General features: G+C 32.8%; 1 protein-coding gene across 9 annotated transcripts in view; it reads left to right on the plus strand.

Annotated features, from left to right (window-relative positions):
* Positions 1-20,313, plus strand: part of LOC128988819 (sialin-like) — a 76,212-nt gene that overhangs the window by 49,384 nt on the left and 6,515 nt on the right. For 6 of the 9 annotated variants that reach the window (XM_054410490.1, XM_054410489.1, XM_054410487.1 and 3 more), the window contains 7 exons: positions 12,876-12,989; positions 13,450-13,664; positions 15,520-15,600; positions 16,425-16,580; positions 17,908-17,992; positions 19,156-19,376; positions 19,718-19,867. In XM_054410490.1, the coding sequence (XP_054266465.1) occupies positions 12,902-12,989; positions 13,450-13,664; positions 15,520-15,600; positions 16,425-16,580; positions 17,908-17,992; positions 19,156-19,376; positions 19,718-19,867 (996 nt within the window). In that variant the 5' untranslated portion in view covers positions 12,876-12,901. Of the gene's footprint in view, positions 1-2,202; positions 2,263-11,187; positions 11,297-12,875; positions 12,990-13,449; positions 13,665-15,519; positions 15,601-16,424; positions 16,581-17,907; positions 17,993-19,155; positions 19,377-19,717; positions 19,868-20,313 lie in introns of those variants that run through there. The other 3 variants (XM_054410485.1, XM_054410486.1, XM_054410491.1) reach the window with 2 other exon arrangements.

Genomic DNA, 20,313 nt, shown 5'->3' on the forward strand with positions numbered 1-20,313 from the left:
TTTTGGAGAACTATCGAGAACTAACGAAGTACTAACGATTGGTATATAGATATAGGCATTTATAGTAAAAAAACTGTTCCCGCTGGAAATTGTACAATTGTGAAGTTAGCGTACCCACTTTGTATGCCTCTTAACTTTTTTATTTTTTGAGAACTAACGTTAATATTGGAGAACTATCGAGAACTAACGAAGAACTAACGATTGGTATATAGATATAGGTATTTATAGTAAAAAAACTGTGCCCGCTGGAAATTCTATAATTGTGAAGTTGGCGTACCCACTTTGTATGCCTCTTAACTTTTTTATTTTTTGAGAACTAACGTAAATATTGGAGAACTATCGAGAACTAACGAAGAACTAACGATTGGTATATAGATATAGTCATTTATAGTAAAAAAACTGTGCCCGCTGGAAATTCTATAACTGTGAAGTTGGCGTACCCACTTTTTATGCTTCGTAACTTTTTTATTTTTTGAGAACTAACGTTAATTTTGGAGAACTATCGAGAACTAACGAAGAACTAACGATTGGTATATAGATATAGGCATTTATAGTAAAAAAACTGTTCCCGCTGGAAATTGTACAATTGTGAAGTTAGCGTACCCACTTTGTATGCCTCATAACTTTTTTATTTTTTGAGAACTAACGAAAAAATTTGGGAACTATCGAGGACTAACGAAGAACTAACGATTGGTATATAGATGTAAACATTTCTCCTCAGAAAACGGCGCGTGATAGAACCCGGAAGTGTGAAGTTAGCGTACCCACTTATAATCGGCTATAACTTTTTTATTTTTTGAGAACTAACGAAAAAATTTGGGAACTATCGAGAACTAACGATGAACTAACGATTGGTATGATCAAAAGTGGATACGCTAATATGGGTACGCCAACTTCACGGACCTTTTTCCCTCCTAGATACTGTTGTAATGTGTAATGTGGCATAAAATATGGTATATCTTACAATAAGTTGTTTTATCAGTTTGGGTTGGATAAAAGTTGACGTATCAAACAGAAATCAGTAATTTGGTTACAGGTTACAGGAATGTCGAGTTTTATCTATGGTCAAATGTACCATAGAATAGCAAACTATATATAAAAAAAATTTTGTGTGAAAATCATTTTTTTATACAATATTGCCATTTCAGATGAGAAACGTTCTAATAAAAAAGCAAACGATTAAATAGACGTAGTAGCAAAATAAGACTAACCATGATTTAGTATTAACTAGAATCAGCTGATTAAGCTTAAAAACGTGTTTTACGAAATTATTTTTTTCAAATTAGAATAATTGATAAAATCTAACAAATTAAACCACGTGATTGCAGTGTTTGTTGAATCTAACATATAGATTCAAATATTATAATCCAACAAATATTATAATCTAACATATTGATAACACGGGAGTTGCTGGGTCAAGTCAAAGTTTGATCCCAGAGATAAGAAATTGATTGTGAACCAGGTGTGCCAATTTCACGATTGGGTAGAATTTTGTTTCTCGATAGATGGAAACAATTGCTTTCTCAATAGTAGTGTCTAAAAATAAAACTAAATGCAACGATGACGAAAGAAGAAACGATATACTTTTGTCTGGTGTAAAATATTTTGATCAAACTTGGTAAATGTATTTATTTTATAGTAAATTATTAATATTTTACTAAAAAGCACACTTTTTAACCCTCCCTGTTGCAGCAAGCCTAGGTACTCATAAAATGTAATGTTAATTAAATACATTTAATTGAAAATCAATTCAGGCAAATGGAAATTCGCTAAGTTTGCAGGTTTGCTGCGGTGTGGGTATTTTGTTTCTAGACAGGTGTATCTGTTAAAGTTCTAAACCGTCATAAAATTATCACCAAAAACTTTTGTGGTTGGCAATATTTGAACCTTCAATCAGAACCACGCTCTAGAACCCATAGAAATGAGTTGCTGGCATTCATGAATGATGAATGATCAATGATCAATGAATGATTCTATCAGATGGCATTCATATATGACCTGTAAATAGTTATGAAAACCTAACCAAGAAATCTCTGCGAAATAACTTCAACTCCCTAGTTGATTCTGATTGTCGTAGCCCAACATGTTTAGCGAATAGTTTATCAAATTGCTAAATGGGTTAATCGATTTGACTTATGATTGTCAGTTATGTAATGCCTTATCGCAGATATCTTGTGTGATACCCTCTCATCTTTTGTGCGACCCATCGATCCGCACCTCCCTCTCGCTCTCTCTCGCTAAGGATATACTCTAGTTTTCAAAGTGAGTACTACGAATATATTGACTTGTACGCTTTCAATATACCCTTTTCATTTTAAAACTGTCAAAAGTTTAAAATTTTCCAAATTTCATTTAACGTTTGAAATATTGGCCCGTACCTTCAACGATGAATAGAACTAGAGGTTGACATGTCAAAATTTGCTGTTGATAAAAAAGTATCCAATAGAGTTTAGTGTTGTCCATTACCAATTCAACTTATTTTAAACCGTAGCAACTATTAGATTCAGTCCATACCATTGTGTTAAACAGAGGGAAAATATAATTAATATTTGAATAGAAATTTGGATAAATATGTAAAATACTAGCTGTTGTACCCGTGCTTTGCAACGGAAAGAGGACACAAAATAGATACATTTTAATCTTTACATCTGTTGCATATAATAGTTACACATCAGCCAACGCTTTTAGAAACAAAATTCAACTTTTATGGCCATAATAGGAACGTTTAAATTATGACTTTTAAATCTGGTAAGTAGTGGATACCACCATTTTGGTTTTTCTAATTTTAAATCTTGTGTAGGCTGATATGAGAAAAACTGACCAAATCTTCGAATACAACTTTCACATACGATTTACCTTCATCTCCCTTAATTACATATCTATTTATTTATAATTGACATTTTAAATTTCAATTTTCAAGTTGCAAAAATACTTATTATTAAATTTAAATGGACATTTTGTAAATTTCACTCTTCTTCATATTAAATCACAAATCCTTCCATCTTCTGTTTCTTCACTCACAATAAATCATTAACAAAAACTAAGTCAGCTGTTATAAACTTTAGAAATATTGTTGTGCCTTATCAATACAGTATTTTGAAATATTAAAGAAACTATATCTATACTATAAAAAATGTTAAACAGATAATTTAGTATTAAAGACAACAGACAAAACTAATATGATTGTCAAGGCATCGAGGACTAAAAAATGTAATAGCAAATTCAGTATATGTTTCATTGCGTCTCTGATTCTACTCTACAAAAATATGAACAAACAACTTAATATACAAATCAGTTCTTTTAATTAGTTCCATCGTCCATTGCCTTTAAATTTTCACACTTCCCATTAAGTAAACATAGTTACAGATATTTCATTGATTTTAGAAACAAAAGAACACTTGTACTGCTTAGTTTTATGACATTTTCCTTGGTTTAATTTAATCAGTGGTGTGGCAAAACACAAATAATAAATTTATCAAATAAAGTAAATGTGAACTGAAAGCTATGTTAAGATAAAATAAGAGTATTTTATATTACCATTTGATAATTAAATATAGTTACACATATACTACAGATATTAGAACACAAAAATCAATGATGTACAATTTAGTTATTGATGATATTCTTTAGTTTAATTTAAGCATAGGTTTAGCAAAACACAATAACTTAATTTACCTAAATATACATATAAAAACAATGTGATGTGCATGTTATGTTAAGTTAATCTAATACATGTTAAGCAGTTAGAATGTATTTAAAGTAGCCTCCAAATTCATACAAAACATCTATACATTGTAATTTTCATAATTTTCCCATGAAAACATATTAATAATATTATTTTCATAACTTAGACACTTTAAAAAATCCAAAGCAGAGCCGGAGTTGATACAGCAAGGTTATAGAATATTTTTTTCTATAATCATTGACATAGTTTTAGAATAAATAATCCATGATAAAAGGTTAGATTAAAATAAACCTACCTCATAGTTATGGGAAAAATTATATTTAATTTCTTTGTATCAGCTGTCTAAAATTGTGAAATATGCAGTTTAGCAGTTCTTCTTGTTTACATTTAAATGTCAGAACAAATGTAAACAGACATTATTAGTGTTTTAATCGCAGCCATTGAGACCAATCAATATTTACTTTTAAAATCATCACCTCAGAACTTTTAAAGCCAAAGCCTACGGTCAATATCGAAATGTGAATAGTCCTATAATGGTCCTTGGTATGGTAGCAATATTTTTGTTAAATTTAAGCCCAGTTGGTTCAGTAGTTTTTGCACCTATTAGTAACACATATACAGACAGACACCATTAGATTTGTATATAATAGTATATTTAGATATAGATTACCAGCTGTTTTAATATATTTTCGTGCGTGTATTCCGTATACTTATTTTGTTTGTGGTGAAACTTAAATTCACTTTTATAAGTCCTATTTGATTATTGCACTATCGGTTTATACATTACACATTGTTTATCTATGAGGAAACTCTGGCTAAAATAATTGGTCACTATTGCAGATAAGTAAAGATTGCAAGTAATGTGTCATTCAGTAATTGCGTTTAGGTGATTTTTAATCATTAACAAAAGTAATATTTGCTGGTAATTGTTTTAATAAGCAAAATCTAATCGTCTGTATAGTTGTTTTGCATAACTGTTCGTCATTATTGATTATACAAAACCGTTGGTTCGTTTGAAAAATCTTAATGTTTTAGTGAATGTCCCTATATTTAAAGGTGTAAGGCGGGATAAACTTGAGTTCGCGAACCAGCATGGTCGGACCATGGGAACGGGGGGTTTTGTGGTATAAAAAAAAAAATGGGGTTTCTCATTTTTGACCCTCAAAACACAAAATTTCCCAATTTCTCTCTAGAACTTTTTAAAGAGCTTAAAAAACAAATAATATACCATATCAAAGTGTTTTTGTACGGTTATTGGTAATGGAGAAAATTCAAAAAAATTTAAATTTAAAACTCTCATGTAATTCTTATGGAGAATATTGTAAAATGTTGTAGTTTACTTGTTTATGGATATATGTTGATCAAACATCGCAAATTTATTTATTTTATACCAAGCTATTAATATTTTACTATAAAATACACTTTATTAGTCCCCCGTAGTAGCAAACCTAAGTACTCGTTAACTCTAATGTTATATAAATAGATTGAATTTAAAATCAATTCAGACAAATGGAAATTCGCTTAGTCGGCAGGTTTGCTGAGGTGGGGGTATTTATAAAATATATCTTCTACCAATGTGCTCTATTCGCTATACAGCTGTATAAAAGCAAAATTTCTTTTGGGAAATTGGGTAATTTGCAGTGATTTATTCCTGGGATGGGCGAGAATATACCGTACCGTAACAATATTAGTAAATAATGTTTAATATTAACATTATTAACAATATTAGTACTTAAATGATAAAGGATAGCGAAGTTTGATGGAATACGCGGGATTCAATGGGACTCTCAACTATAAAGCAGAATAAACTTATAGTTTTTTTTTTCAAAATGTTGCGATATACAGCTTTTCCAAAAGCTTGGGATAAAGCGGAAATTAAAAACAAAATATTGGTACGGATATCGCTTGTAAGTTATAAAGCTTAAGTTTGATTAAATGAGTGGCATTAAATGAGATTTTTTCGGAAAAAGGGGGTGATAAAGGTTCAATTTTTGATTATGAGGTGTAGGATATACGGGGGTTTATTTTACAACTGTGTCAAGATACTTTTGACGGAATTCGCGACACATTTCTACAAAATAATTTTTTTGCCAAAAGCGTGTGTCAAAGTACAATTTCCCATCCCAAATTTGGGAATGTACATGAGTTATATTTCAAATGTGTGGATTAGAGTGGATTTGTATCAACAAAGTTTGATGCAATGCGAGGGGTCCAACGGGAATCTTTTTTGTAGTGCGGGATAAAGGTATAATTTTTATCCCTGAGTGCACAATACAGGCTACATTGATTTATTTTAAAATTGTATATGAATGGTGCAAAATTATACTGTACCAACATAACTAAGAAAGAGTATCCCACCTTGGCACCTGAGATATCACTTTTGATAGCCTAGCTCAGTGGAGAAGGGCGTGAGTGGTGGGGGGAAATTCGTAGCTCATCCAAGTCTGGATTACTGATAGCAGGTCACCCTTGAATTGTTACCAAGTTGGTCGGGATTTGCTCGAGAGAGGGCGCCACCTTGTTGTTAGAATGGATCAGTTGCAGGACTCCAACAAGGAATGTTTTCCTGCCCTAAGGTATCATCAAGTAAGCCCGCTACCATGCACTCAAAAGTTTAATCTGACTTTGCAAAAACTAGGCCTTAAGCTCTTGGTTGAGCAGTATACCTTTAAATTATTTAACCACCCAAACTAATAAACAAAACTAACAATCAACTAAATTTTCATCCGTTTCAGGCTTTTTATCAATTATTTTGACCAACAAAAGAACAATTTATTTCCAAATTAGTAGGCCTATTAAAAATTAATTTAAATTTGTTTACCAAAGTGCAGGATGTACCGGGAATTTGCTACTAGTGTTTGGGGAAATTGCGGGGATTTTCATTCTAAAAGGTACACAAGGGGAATATTTAATGCTAACAAAGGGATAAAGTTGACGTGTAAGCAGTGCCACCACTCTCTCCAGTCAACATACAAAATATATACAAAATATTGTACAAATATATACATTACCATTGAGTATACACGTACTGTTACTCAAGTGCAGAATGTTTGGGAATTTTTTTTCAAGTGTTTGCGATCAGGTGGGATTTTTTTACGGAAAGGTAAATTGAGGGATATTTAACGCTAACTGCGGGATATGTTGTCCCGTGGAAGCAGGGCCACCCATGGTCGACATTACTAAAGTGCAGAACGTTTGGGAATCTTTTACAAGTGTTTGCGATCGGGTGGGATTGTTTTACGGAAAGGTAAATTGAGGGATATTTAACGCTAACTGCGGGCTATGTTGTCCCGCGTGGAAGCAGTGCCGCCACCGCCAGTCAACATCAACATTGCCGCAGTATGGCCAACCCCGAGCCTGCGTTAGTGGATGCCATCGCCCGCCTTTACGTATTCCCCCGACAAGGTTGTAACATTTTATATACAAATAATTACATATAATTCTATTATTTTATATAACGGAAAGAGGAAACTTGTGAGTCCCCCGTTAATTTGAAATTTGTTTGTAGCATTTTAATTGGATATAGGAGGCACATAGTATGTTCAAATTGCCGATATAAACAATACTGTCAACTAAGATGTTGCGTTTTGATTTTTAAATGTAATTATTGGGAAGATAACATGAAACATAACAATTATACTTTGTTTAAAACACAGTGCTGACATTGCAATCTATATATATTTTGATTTCCTGATAAGTTTAGTAAAGACCTACATATTCTATTACATATTTAGGAGTAATTTTGTTGTTCTTGGCTTAACATAAAACATTATTTAACTGTGATGGGACATTTATGTCAGATAAATTGTGTAGAACATAATATAAAATAATTTATAAATAAAACACTTTTTAAAAACAAAACGTTTTTAAACGCAGTAAAAAGTAAAAAATAATTTATAAATATGAGGAGAGTATAAATAACTTCGTTTAAAATTGATATTAAAATTTGTAGGAAAGCCGAAGCGAGCTGATAAAAACAAGCCCATGGGGCGTAGCCCGAGGGAAATATGAAAATTAAATTATGTAATATTGCATTGTCACCCATTTGTGAGCTATGTTTCAAGTTTCAAGTCCGTAGCTCATCGGGAAGTATCAATATTTGCAAGAAAGCGAGTTAATAAAAACAAGCCCATGGGGCGTAGCCCAAGGAAAATATGAAAATTAAATTATATAATATTGCATTGTCATCCATTTGTGAGCTATGTTCCAAGTTTCAAGTCTCTAGCTCATCGGGAAGTTATTATAAAATTGATTGCAAAATTTGTACGCGGACAAAAAAGCTAGCTAATAAAAACGTTTTAAAATATGACATTTTGAGTAGCAGTAGTAACATTTTTATTTACAACCATGTTTAAACACCTAAAGCTAGTCAAGTCTTATGGAACATTTAATGGAAAAGTAATTTCGCTGGTGTTACGATAATTGAACACAGCGAGATTAAGCGCGTGTATCGCATATGTTAGATTGTTAGGTTAGGTTAAGTAGGTCGCGCCACTCGCGCGCACACACACAGTACACTCGGCATTGTTTATGCGAGTGTGCGTGAGGCACCAAAAAGTATATACTAGACCACCCTAGTGACGTGACAATATGTCAACATTGAAGTGAATCACTGCAAGAAAAACCTTCACTGATATTACTGCGGTAGGAAAGAGATAACTCAACTATCGATAACAATTTGCAATTTTAAATACAGTACGTCAATTGATAATGTATAAAATATTAACAGATATAACACAACTTGGTTACACAACGATATTTTCTCCCTAAAGACTAAAGCTCAGCTGTAATTTGTCCTTAAATCTTTGGGAACATTTTTGAACATTTTTGAAATAGACAAACATATTTCAAAATATGCATAGGCTTTTTTGGGAAAGTTTACTCGCAGTATCTTAAGTCAATGATTTTCCTTAGCGGTTATATAACATTTGGGGTATCACATTAGTGTTCGGCCTTGGAAAGGACTTTGATAAGGCTACTATATTCAATAATTAACTAACTAATATTTTTAGGAAACACCTCCATGCTGAATATAAAATTTTAATAATGAATATAGAATTGAATGTTTCTATCCATTGTTCTTTTAGTTTATTTTAAAACATGTTTTCACACTGCATAAATAGGGAAACTACTCATAATTTTGGCATTATAATCAAACACGAATCTCTATTTATAAATATTACATCTTTTACAACCACCAAAAGTGGGGAAAGTCAAATAATAATACATCAAATGTTTTGTTGCCTGTTATCTAAATGGGCTGATAATAGCTACAACTACAACTTCATTCTTATTATCAACATACAATATTATACCTATAATGTAAAATATATCAGAGCATCCCAAACTTATTTAGTAGGCTTAATAGAAGGGATTTCCAAATCGGTATCTTTATTATGTTTACAGTGTATTTAATTCTACACTTAATCCAAAACAGATTAGGCCCAAGCATGCATTTTTTGTCACGCTGCACCAAAAACGGCTGTTTTATTGATGGAATGAAAGGTTAAAGTCTAAATCTCATAAATAGGTAAAGCATAGATCTTTTTAAATAACTGGGGTAAAATATAATCAGTTAGGGTCATGAGCTTGGCAGTAAATATTTTGTTAGTGTGTAAAAAAATGTGCATGTCTGTATACGTTTTTATAATTTATTGTGACAATGCAAACATAGTTGTAATTCAAAATGTTTTATTAAATTCATTTACCTACGACCATTTTTAAAGTTTCAGTTCAGTTCTTAGAATTGTAAAGTTTCACATAACAGCGTTTACTTACATACAGTAACAGCATAGTTTTACTTATCAACACGACAACGAAACAATGAGGTTCAAGGATTGAGAGAGAAGAAGTAAAATTGCAATGCTTCGAACTTAAACTAATCAGCTGTTTACCAATTTAATTGTTAACGATTGGTGTAATTAGTCGGTTCAATGAGTCGTTGCATCAATGTCAGTGGCAATGAGAGGTTACAAACGAAAACATAACATAACCTCTCTTAAAAGTTTTGAATAGTGATTATTAGTAATTAAAAATCGGTCGTTTGTGAAGTAGAGCAACTCGTGTAAATAGTGATAACGACACGAGTAGAAAATTTAAGGTACGTGCCTTCGTTGCGTAATACTACTATAAACTTATTTGTATTTATAATCGTTTGCATTGCATATTTCTCTACAATACAAGTATTTCTTTATTTATATTAGACCAATTAAATTGTAAAGAAATTTTAGTACAGTAATTTATACTAAGTCATTATTACTGTTTTGGCAGAGTAATTTCTGATAGTAAAATAAACAAAAACACTCTACATCTATTGGACAGAAACATTGTCTGGTTAAGTGAAAAAATAAAAAAAAAATAAAATTTGTCTTAGATAAATATATAATGAGAATATGTAGAATCTTTGATTGTGCTTGGATTTAATATTAAGTTTTGTACATGATTATTTTAGTAACTAGCTCTTGTACTAAAATATTATCAAAATACATATAACACCGAAGAAGGTTTTGCTACTTTATGATGGTTTTATGTAAAATTTTCTGTGTAACAAACATAAATTCACTATATTTGCTGGTTGGCATTACATATTTGCTGAAGTGCATAAATTGGGTGACTCAGCGGATATTACTAACTGTATTCTCATTTGACTCATACACTACATCATGAAATAATGCAAAAATACTAAGCAAACAACAAATTAACTTGTTGATCTTAATATTTCTTACACTGTAATCAAATTGGTGAATCGTGTTGTTCTTTTAGAGTTATTTTTCTTCAATTAGCATTATTATGTATATTTAACAATGTGAAATAAACATGCTTTAAGTGAACATTATAGGCCTTAAGTAGCAAGATTAAGTGTATAAATTAACATATTTTTTTATGTACAATTTTATTAGTTTTTTTTTAATTTTAAAAGTAAAATTAGTTTTTGTGAATAAGTGATGTTTATTTAGAAAATAAACAAATAATTAATTTTAAGTAGGAAACAATAGAAAATTTTTGATCTTTTAGTTTGAACGATATATATTTAAACATTTTCATAAAGATGCACAACCTTTATCTTATTGAGTTTAGTAAACTCAATCTAGAAATACATTAAACAAATTCATCCTTAATTAGCCCAGATTTTGGAGGAATTACCATACAACTTGCGATATTCTGTCATTGTAGTCAGTTAAAATATTTGGAAATATGGTACTAAAAGTTAACACCTTAAAATGTCAAAGCTAACACAACACTTAAAAACGTTTCAACAACATTATTTCACCAAAATTATTTGTTGAACTTTTTTGACTCAGAATAAACTAAGTGTACCGGTACACATTTTTTAACCAAACAACTCATTGTAACAACAAGCTACAACTCATATATCAAACCATGGGTAACAATTGGTAACAATATCGGCTTTATCAGTTAATGGTTTACTAATGATATCAACCATTTCAATCAAGCTTTTGTATTTACACAGTCAAGAACATCTTGGATGTTTCAACGCCAGTCACTGATAGACTAGAATGTCTAGAACAATGAAAATAGACCGGTTGAGTCATATTGTGTCTTTTACAGGCACAATTTTATGGTTTAAATCCATCATAAGTCATATTACAGGTATGTTGTGTAATGTCGTTTTGTCTGAACTATTATGGGTTTTTTGTTAACAGTTTTAGATGAATTTAAAAGAAAATCTAATCATAAAAATTAGCTCTGAGGGATTTTATGTGAAATTAATCGTATTTCCAAGGAAACAAAAAATAAAATATAGTGAGGTAGGGTTTCAAGGGACAATTTGATTGATTTCAAAATTATTGAGTGTGTGAGTAAGACTTGTTTACAAAAGTGACAGTTTCAATCCAAAATAGCCTATTAGGAACTGAATCCAAAAATATTTTTAATTAGTTTATAATATAATATACAGGGTGTTCAAAAAGGTGGGGACATAATTTACATACTGATTCCGTGGGTCAAAATAAAGAGATAATCAAGAATGACATTTTTTCCAAAATCGCTTCGTTAACCTGATTTCCGCCAATTTATATTTTTTACATATAAACATTTTTATCTTTGAATTTTTCAACCGATCTTAATGAAACTTGGTATGTATGTTAAGGTAAAAGAGACCCATGTTAGGAAAAAAATTATCATGATTCAATTTAAAATTTCAAAATGGCGGCCATTTTAATTTTTTAAACTTTAATTACTCGAAAATGGCTGATTTTATGAAAAAATGTCAATAACACTTTTATTTGGAATTTTTAATCATCTATCAAACGATACCAAGATCAAAAAGATTGAATACGAAATAGCTTAAATATTACGATTTTTAGTTGTAAATTGGGAAAACCTGACTAGCTTCTGCCTTATTCTACCCCATACTCTCCAAAAGATTACAGTACATTTTTCTTTCAATAAATATTAAAATTCATCCTTTCACTATTTATCATAGACTATCATTATTACACTACTACCATTGACTATTGGATACTACTAACTGTGCTACTACACTTATAAGGAACAGTCATATAAAACGTTATCTTCAATTTTAAAATACTGTATTGAGATCTACTGGTTTTTTTTATTCTACCGGTATTATTTCTTCATTTTGAAAATACCTATCTTTATTTTTAGTCATGACTTTAGTAACCATCTTTTGTCAAAAATCAAGAAAAAAAGAAAATCCAATCAGTTAATAATTTGTATTACTGTCCCAAACTGTGCACCATCGAAACTTTACAAAATAATTGTAATATATCCACTTAGGTCTTGCTGTGCAATAGATTGTATTTTTATAAGTTAATAACTGGTAAAAATAATAAAGCGGAGCAACATTCTGAACCATGACTTCATAGAAACAGAAACATAAAATAACAATGATATGAGATCTGTTCCTGCCCCAAAGTGTATGTTGTAAGGTTCATGGTGTTCTAAATGACGAGAGTATACTGAAACACATAACATGTTATGTGGTGTGTTGGAGGAGCAAGCTTGTCTGGTAGAGCACAGGGCTTTGGTCCTGGAGACCACAGGATCAAATCATTTCAACCACCAGTGGTTTTAGCTATTTGATAATGCCAAGTTAAAACGGTCCAGCTAGGGTCTTGTATCAGAATGTGAAGATTATGACATGGAAAATAAAAAAAATATACTGTATATTGTATTTGTATGATATAAAACTTTGGGTCTATTACAGGGGGCACGGCCCGCGTCCCGGAGGCAATGCCAGCGTTTGAGGAGGCCCGGCCAGATGACTCCAACCTCAACATTCCCCTCAAACAGCCCAAGTACTGCTATCAGGCCTTGCAAGGTATGGCAACATTTTTTATATTCATATTTTTATATTTAACTTCCAAAATACAAATAATTACCAATAAGAGTCCTTGAGACTGGAAGATGGTTCCACGGAACTGATCTAGTTGCCAGAAAGCAACAAAGGATTACTATGCAGGTATTGTAAACTATTTTAAGTATGCAGTAATCTGGAGGCTAAACAACTCTTTTTAATAAGAGTCAAGAGTGATAAGAATTCTATGTTTGATAAAAAATAGTACCTATGTTTGGTTCTAATTGGAGGCAAGGGAAAATTGACAGATTTTTCTTTTGCTAAATTAAGAGCTGGGAATATAATGACTTTCATTGATAATAATAAACATAGTCACCTACTATAAACTATAAACACAGTAATGAAAATAAAACACTTTTTGTACTATACCTAACATATCATCTCAAAACTGAACCAGAATATAAAAAAAAGTACCTTTGTGCAGATGCAGTACCAGCTCGGGTGGTGCTCTACCTGCTGTCGTTTTCTGGGTTCCTGGTGTCCTTCATGATGCGCACGGACATCAACATCGCGATAGTTGCGATGGTCAAGCTCCCCCCTCCACTGCCCAAGACCGACACAGCCGGGGATGATCCTCTCGTCTGCTACGATCACAGCACCATCACTAACAGCTCCGACGAGTCACCAGTCCACTCTCCGGTTTGTTTACTTGCTGCACATTCTCTAGTCAAATTGAATGATTAAGTCATTCCTAATGATTTAGTATGCATAGGAGAAGTTAATTGGGATTTCACAATTTGCCATTCGCATGTTTTCTGACAAAATTTCTTATGCTGTTAGAGTTTAGAAGTTGTCAGTTTATACTTAGACGTAGAATATTTTATCAACGCATTATATCAATTATTTACCCTTCAAAAGAAAACAGTGCAGTATTTGTTGAGAGTATCAGCTGTGTTAAATAAGGTCTTGATAGTCAATAACTAATTTACAAACATTAAAAAAATACATGATAATTTATTGTACAGGGAGCGGCAAAATAATCTGACGGTTTTCTTTGCCGCCCTGTCGAGCGAATGAGTGGCGTAGGGTGGTGGGAATAGGGGCGTTACAAAGCCAACGTGTGAGCATTTTTAGTAGCCATGGAGCCGTGGGATAGCTGAGCAACATGTATTTGTAGTAGAAGTGTTTTTAAAAGTGGAAATTCCTGTGTAGCTGTTCAGTACACGTTTCAATGTGGGTCAAAGAAGAAAAGTCCCAAGTCGAAACACCATTTTGCTGTGGGTGGGTAACTTTAGAGCTACTAGTTCGGTGTGAAACTAAAGAGAATGAGGAATACTGTATGTTGTGGTTCAAAGTGTGATTCGTCGCTCGTAATGAAAATGTTGTTACGTGTAAGAAAATCAATCACTACTTGTTCTGAAAATGAGATGCGCATTGCATCTCTGGGTTTCAACTGTTGCACAATTGCCATTTTGTAAACCATTTTGTGCCATTTTGTATGATTGGAAATGCAGGTCGTATTGTAATACTCTTCTATCGAGCGGCCAGACAAGTACAGAGCTGCGGATTATTAACGTTTAGACCACTGAGGACTAACTTCCACATCTTCTCTCACTCTCTCAGCGTTCTCTAGCGTCGGGGCTGACCTTGGACTTGGACAGCCTGTTGGCTTTTTTCAATACTGAACTAGTAGCTCTGAAGTTACCTACTCACTGCAAAATGGTTTTTTGAGTTGGGACTTTTCCCCTTGGACCCACATTGAAACGTGTACTGAACAGCTACACAGGAATTTCCACTTTTAAAAACACTTCTACTACAAATACATGTTGCTCAGCTATCCCACGGCTCCATGGCTACTAAAAATGTTCACACGTTGGCTTTGTAACGCCCCTATTCCCACCACCCTACGCCACTCATTCGCTCGACAGGGCGGCAAAGAAAACCGTCAGATTATTTTGCCGCTCCCTGTATTAATGTGATAACTCTGTTCATAGGTATAGTTAAATTGTCATTCCTTGGTATCATGAAATCATTCATACAAATATTCTACTAAAATGGCTTCAAGATTATACAAATCTATTAAGCACCTGTTGGAAAAAATGATATTTCAGAAGTACCGGTATGTTTTACCATAGATAAAACATACTCCCTTAGTAGATTTCTCATCCTAATGGATCAGCTGAAGACAATGTTATTGTTAGTTCTGTACGGTTTATGTAGAGGTCGTGTTTTGTTTACAATTTGTTTCCCGTTAATACAGTCATTTAAAACCTTGTTTAACCAAATAATACAATCTAATCATAAACAATAAATTGTCCCCTAGTTATTTAACCAAACAGTAAAGCACAAATCAAGAAATTAACCCTAAAATAATAGAAACAAAATTTCGTCGACACTAGCGCCCAGTGTGGCGTACATGAACTAGACATGAAAAACGAGCTTCAAAAATTACAATGGGATGAGAAGTCTACTTGTGTTGGTTAGTCTATGGTTTTACTGTGACTATAGACTTAATTATTGTATTTATTTTTTATTCAAATCACATGCTTTACAGGAGGAAGGGGAGTTTGACTGGGACGCTACGGTCCAGGGAGCCATCTTAGGATCCTTCTACTGGTGCTACATCTTATCTCAGGTACAGTCTTATAGGAACATTAACTTAATTTTTTAAAGTTCTTTGTTGGTTATAGTTAGCAATATCATGTCTAATAGATTTCTGCAGATGCATGAGTTTTACGAACCTGAACCTTCATGTGAGAAGAACCTAGGACAAGACAAGATTATTCAATAGATTAGGACTCTGGGAATCACAATAGCTGAAATCAACAATTCCACAATTACAACCACTTGAAGAATATAGCTTTACTATTCATATCCAATCATACATTTATAGCTCAAGTTTTTGCTTTTCACCTTATCCTTTTTTTCTATTTCATTACTGCTCTAAACATTTTATTTTTTCATATATTGTGGTTTCTCATTCCCCAGTTTGTGAACTAAAATGTTCTAAGTTCCTTCCTACTTAAACAGGATAAATTTCTACTTACTCCAGATTCGGAAACATTAATTTGGATTTGAGGAACGGAAGTGAAACCCACCAGTAGGTTGACTTCTCCTCATCCTCCACCATTCCTCCACATTTCAATCTTGTTCTTAGCACAACAGAAAGTAGCAAGCCAATATACAATATTTATGTTTAGAAATATCTCTTGAATAATTTAAGTTAAAAAGCAGGCCTGCAGTTAGCATGTGACACAAATGGGTCCAAGAGATAATTGCACCCCTTTCACTCTTCAGAGGGGGAATTTGTCTCCTCCTTGCACACCCAACTAACTAAAAATCTCATGTGCCCCAGGGCCCATTTATTAAAGCGGCCCTTAAAAAACATCATCAAGACAAAGAGCTAATTCCATTCCACTGCATTAAACTCTGTTTAACCCCTGCATACATCTGTTGTAGGTGGTGGGAGGAATGCTGACTCAGAAGTTTGGCACCAAAGCAGTGTTTGGTTACTCGCAGCTCGCCACGGCAGCGTGTTCTCTGCTGATCCCGACGGCTGCTGATATCCACTACGGAGTCATCATCTTGCTGAGGTCCATCCAAGGAGTTGCTTCGGTGAGTCGCTGCATCCATTTATTTCTCTGGGTTTCCAGAATTTGGCAAAATTAATAAAACAGTTTTTAGCGCATCAGATGTCAATGTAAGTTTTTGTGAAGATGATTCAGATCTGATTTGAATGTTGCAATGTCATTTAGGTTCCGGTAATTTGAAGGGAGACTTAAAACAAGGAAAAAGTTTTAACTTCTAGAAAAACTTTTGCCAGGAACAAGGTTTTTACTTTGCTGTTACAAATCATTCATTTACAAAATCTGTTTGAACATCCAAATTATTGACATGGCCAAAACTTTAGTAAGGACCACTTATGCAAACATAACTGAAAATGTTACGCTGTACTTGACACCTATTGCAGCCTTTGAGTCCAATAAAACTACCATACTTGGGCTTGGGTTGACCAGTCTTGCCAGTGCAGTAGACCATCGAGTCTGATCATGGCCAGGGTCTAAAGTGTTGTCTCTCCGGCCAGGAGACATCACTTTGGACAGAGGTTTGAATCTCATCTTGGTCTGGTCTGAAGTGCAATTCTTGAGAGGTTTTGCTTGTCTGATAATTGGTGGGAGAGACCAACCCTGAATAAAAATTTGAAAGCAAAGTTGGAATTATAGAAAAGAATTGGTTGATTATTTGCTCAAATCAGGTATTTTATCAATTTTTACTTATGTTTATCGTGTGTGTGTCCACCAAAAACTAGTTTTGTTCAAATTTTGTTCACTAGATGAGGGGAAAAGAAAAGAAATCAGAAGAATGCTAGCAATAAATAATCAATGGTGTTCAAAAGTGTTAACTTGATTCAGTTTATCAACTTAATATTATTATTTTCCCATCACATTTATATCAAAATAAAGAAAAGATATGTTGATAGATTTCAAAATGTGTTGTTCTAATCTTGGCAAATTTTTATCAGTTTGAATGGGTGAAGCAAAGCACATAGGAAGAAATAATTTTAGACCGATTATAATCTGAAAGAAGACTACACAAAACCTTAAATATTACAATAATTAGAGTAAGTAGTCTTAATAAAAGCTTTCAATAGTTTTGTTTTCAAGTACCTGGAATGAATTGGTAAAATTATATTTTAACATGCTACTAAAATACAAATTGACGTTGTGAACCACCACACAAAAGTCACTTAAAATTCACTGTTCACCAGCTTAAGTGAGGTCGCACAGACTGTGACATTTCAAGCCGAACTGGAATATTCTAGGTTTTCCTTCAAGGTGTTTGCAGAGCATGGATTTGGACGACTTCATGTATGGGGTACAACATGTCACATGTTACACATACCCCGTATGTGTATGCATCTATTGTTGTTGTTGTTGTTTAGGGCCTGACCTGGCCAGCCATGTACGCTATCGTCGGCCAGTGGATTCCGGCCATTGAGCGAAGTCGTTTTATGTCTTCATTTCAAGGTTCTTATTTTGATGTATTTTTAAACTACTTGTACTAATACTACACATTCATTGGATTCTTATTAAACATATAGAAGTTGTATACTATGATTTATTAACATTTGGATTGCTTTTGGAATATATAGCCTTACAATAGTCAATAAATATTTTAAAATTACTTGGGTAATTTGGATGTCTTACAAAAAAATAAAAAAAGTTTCTTTACACGAGTAATTCAGTTTATAATTTCTTAAGAATAGTTTATTTAGTTTTTCAAAGACTTTAAAAATTTGCATTGTGCAATAAACACAAAAATTAAGTGACTTCAGTTATTATTTTATTAATTAATTTTTTAAACTTGGTATTTGGTATTCAATCTTCTTGATGGAAATGTATTGGAACTATATTAGTTGCTTGGTTATTTTATTATTCACAACACCTATTTTCATAGTCATACAAATAATAGAATATTATTATCAAAATAGTTTTTCAACTCTTGGTTTTTAGAATAGTTGGATGGGTAAGATATAGTAAAACCCGTACACAAACTCATAAAGTTGCTGACATTTTAAAATGAAAAACCTAAAATAGGTACAGTATACAAATAAAGTCAATTTGAAAATATAAGCAGTTTCTGCGACAGTTTGTTGAAAACAAATTGTTTTGCATGTTTGAAAATATTTACAGTACAGTATCTTATGTTACACATTTTAGTTCATTTCAACATCCATACTCTAAGTTGCCTTTCTCAATAGCAATAGCATTCGTCTTCTATTTTCCAACATTTTGATATTGAATAATACACATTTTTGTACAGACAATATTCATATAAGTCTTTTTGACAATTTTGCCCCTTTCTGTTTTAAGCAGTATCATTGTAGTTTATAACAAAATTATTCTATCTGGAACACCAAAGATTGCCTAGTAGCCTTAAAGGTTATCTTCCTCATCCTATTTTGACAATTTTTCTCTCACATTATATAGGTACATTATATATTTATTTTAAACACATAGTTCAAAATATTAGAAAGCCTCTTCTATCAAAAAGTAATCAATTTTTAAAAATTATTTTCTACTTTACCAATTATTTTTTGTGGGGTTTTAAATGCCAGTCACACTGTTTAGGTCTATCCGTAAGTTCCAAATTTCTTTACCCCTACTTTACTCTGTTGCAATTTTTGCAGGATTCAGTTTTGGGATTGGGCTGACGTATCCACTAGCAGGGTTCATCATCGCCCACTCTGGCTGGAGGCTGGTGTTCTACACTACGGGGACGATCGGCGCACTCTGGTGTATATTCTGGTACTTGTTTGCATTTGACTCACCTCACAAGCACCCACGTATCACCAAGCAGGAACTTGAGTACATTCAATCCAACATCGGCAACTCTGTGCAAGGAGGACAGGTAGGCGCTTGATTTTTTTATCTCAAGTAAGTAAGATAAAATTGAATACATACATGAGTTTATACACCTTAGACATAAAAAACGTGTCAGTTAGAACCATTAAACTAAAGTCCATAACGTCCAAAGTTCAAACTAAACGGATTCAAACAAGAGAAAAATTACTATGTGTAAAAAGTATTGTGTTAGCGATTATTGTGATTTCTGTAGATAAACGAATATTCTTCCAAAAAATATTTGACTTAATGATATAGCCTATAGTCTACACTTTTCCCTTTCATATTTTTCAAAATTTTATTTTTGCACATTTAATGTGTTTTACTGATTTTTTACGTGTGTTCCAGTCAATGAAGGTTCCATGGACGTCCATCATGACTTCTCTACCTGCTTGGGCTATCGGAATTACAACTTTCGGCCGTATCTGGGTCCATTACACCTTCATCATCCCAGGCCCCATGTACATGAAGACAGTACTTGGCTTCAGTATACAGAAGGTTGGTGTAAAATATAGCTCTGATTTGTGATACTTTACACTTACTAAGGAATGTTTTCCTCTAACTGATCTGATCCTGACCCCTTGCAGATTTTTGCCATGGCTATGTACTTTGTGGTTGATTTTATTGTCCCCACACATGGTCCATGTAAAAACGACTCTAGAATTTCTCCCAAGCACATCACAATACATGTCCAAGACATGTTTAAATGATAACGGGGTTTTACGTATAATACGTTTGTTGTCAACAATTATCCATTATACTGATCAAATAAAAATGAAAAGGAAAGGTCATGTTTTGGCCTCTACTACAGTTTGACCGTCCCTTACGGAGTTTCATTAACGGTGAAGGTTTTGGGTTGGTGAAAAGTTTGAATTTGTGAATATTTTAAATATTATCTCAAGTTTAAAAACAGATATTGATATAAAAAATCCAGTAATACGTAA

The sequence above is a fragment of the Macrosteles quadrilineatus genome, unplaced genomic scaffold, assembly GCF_028750875.1.
Source record: "Macrosteles quadrilineatus isolate MER2022 unplaced genomic scaffold, UCM_ALF_1.0 Scaffold_3__2_contigs__length_128488019, whole genome shotgun sequence".
Classification (NCBI taxonomy): Eukaryota; Metazoa; Arthropoda; class Insecta; order Hemiptera; family Cicadellidae; genus Macrosteles; species Macrosteles quadrilineatus.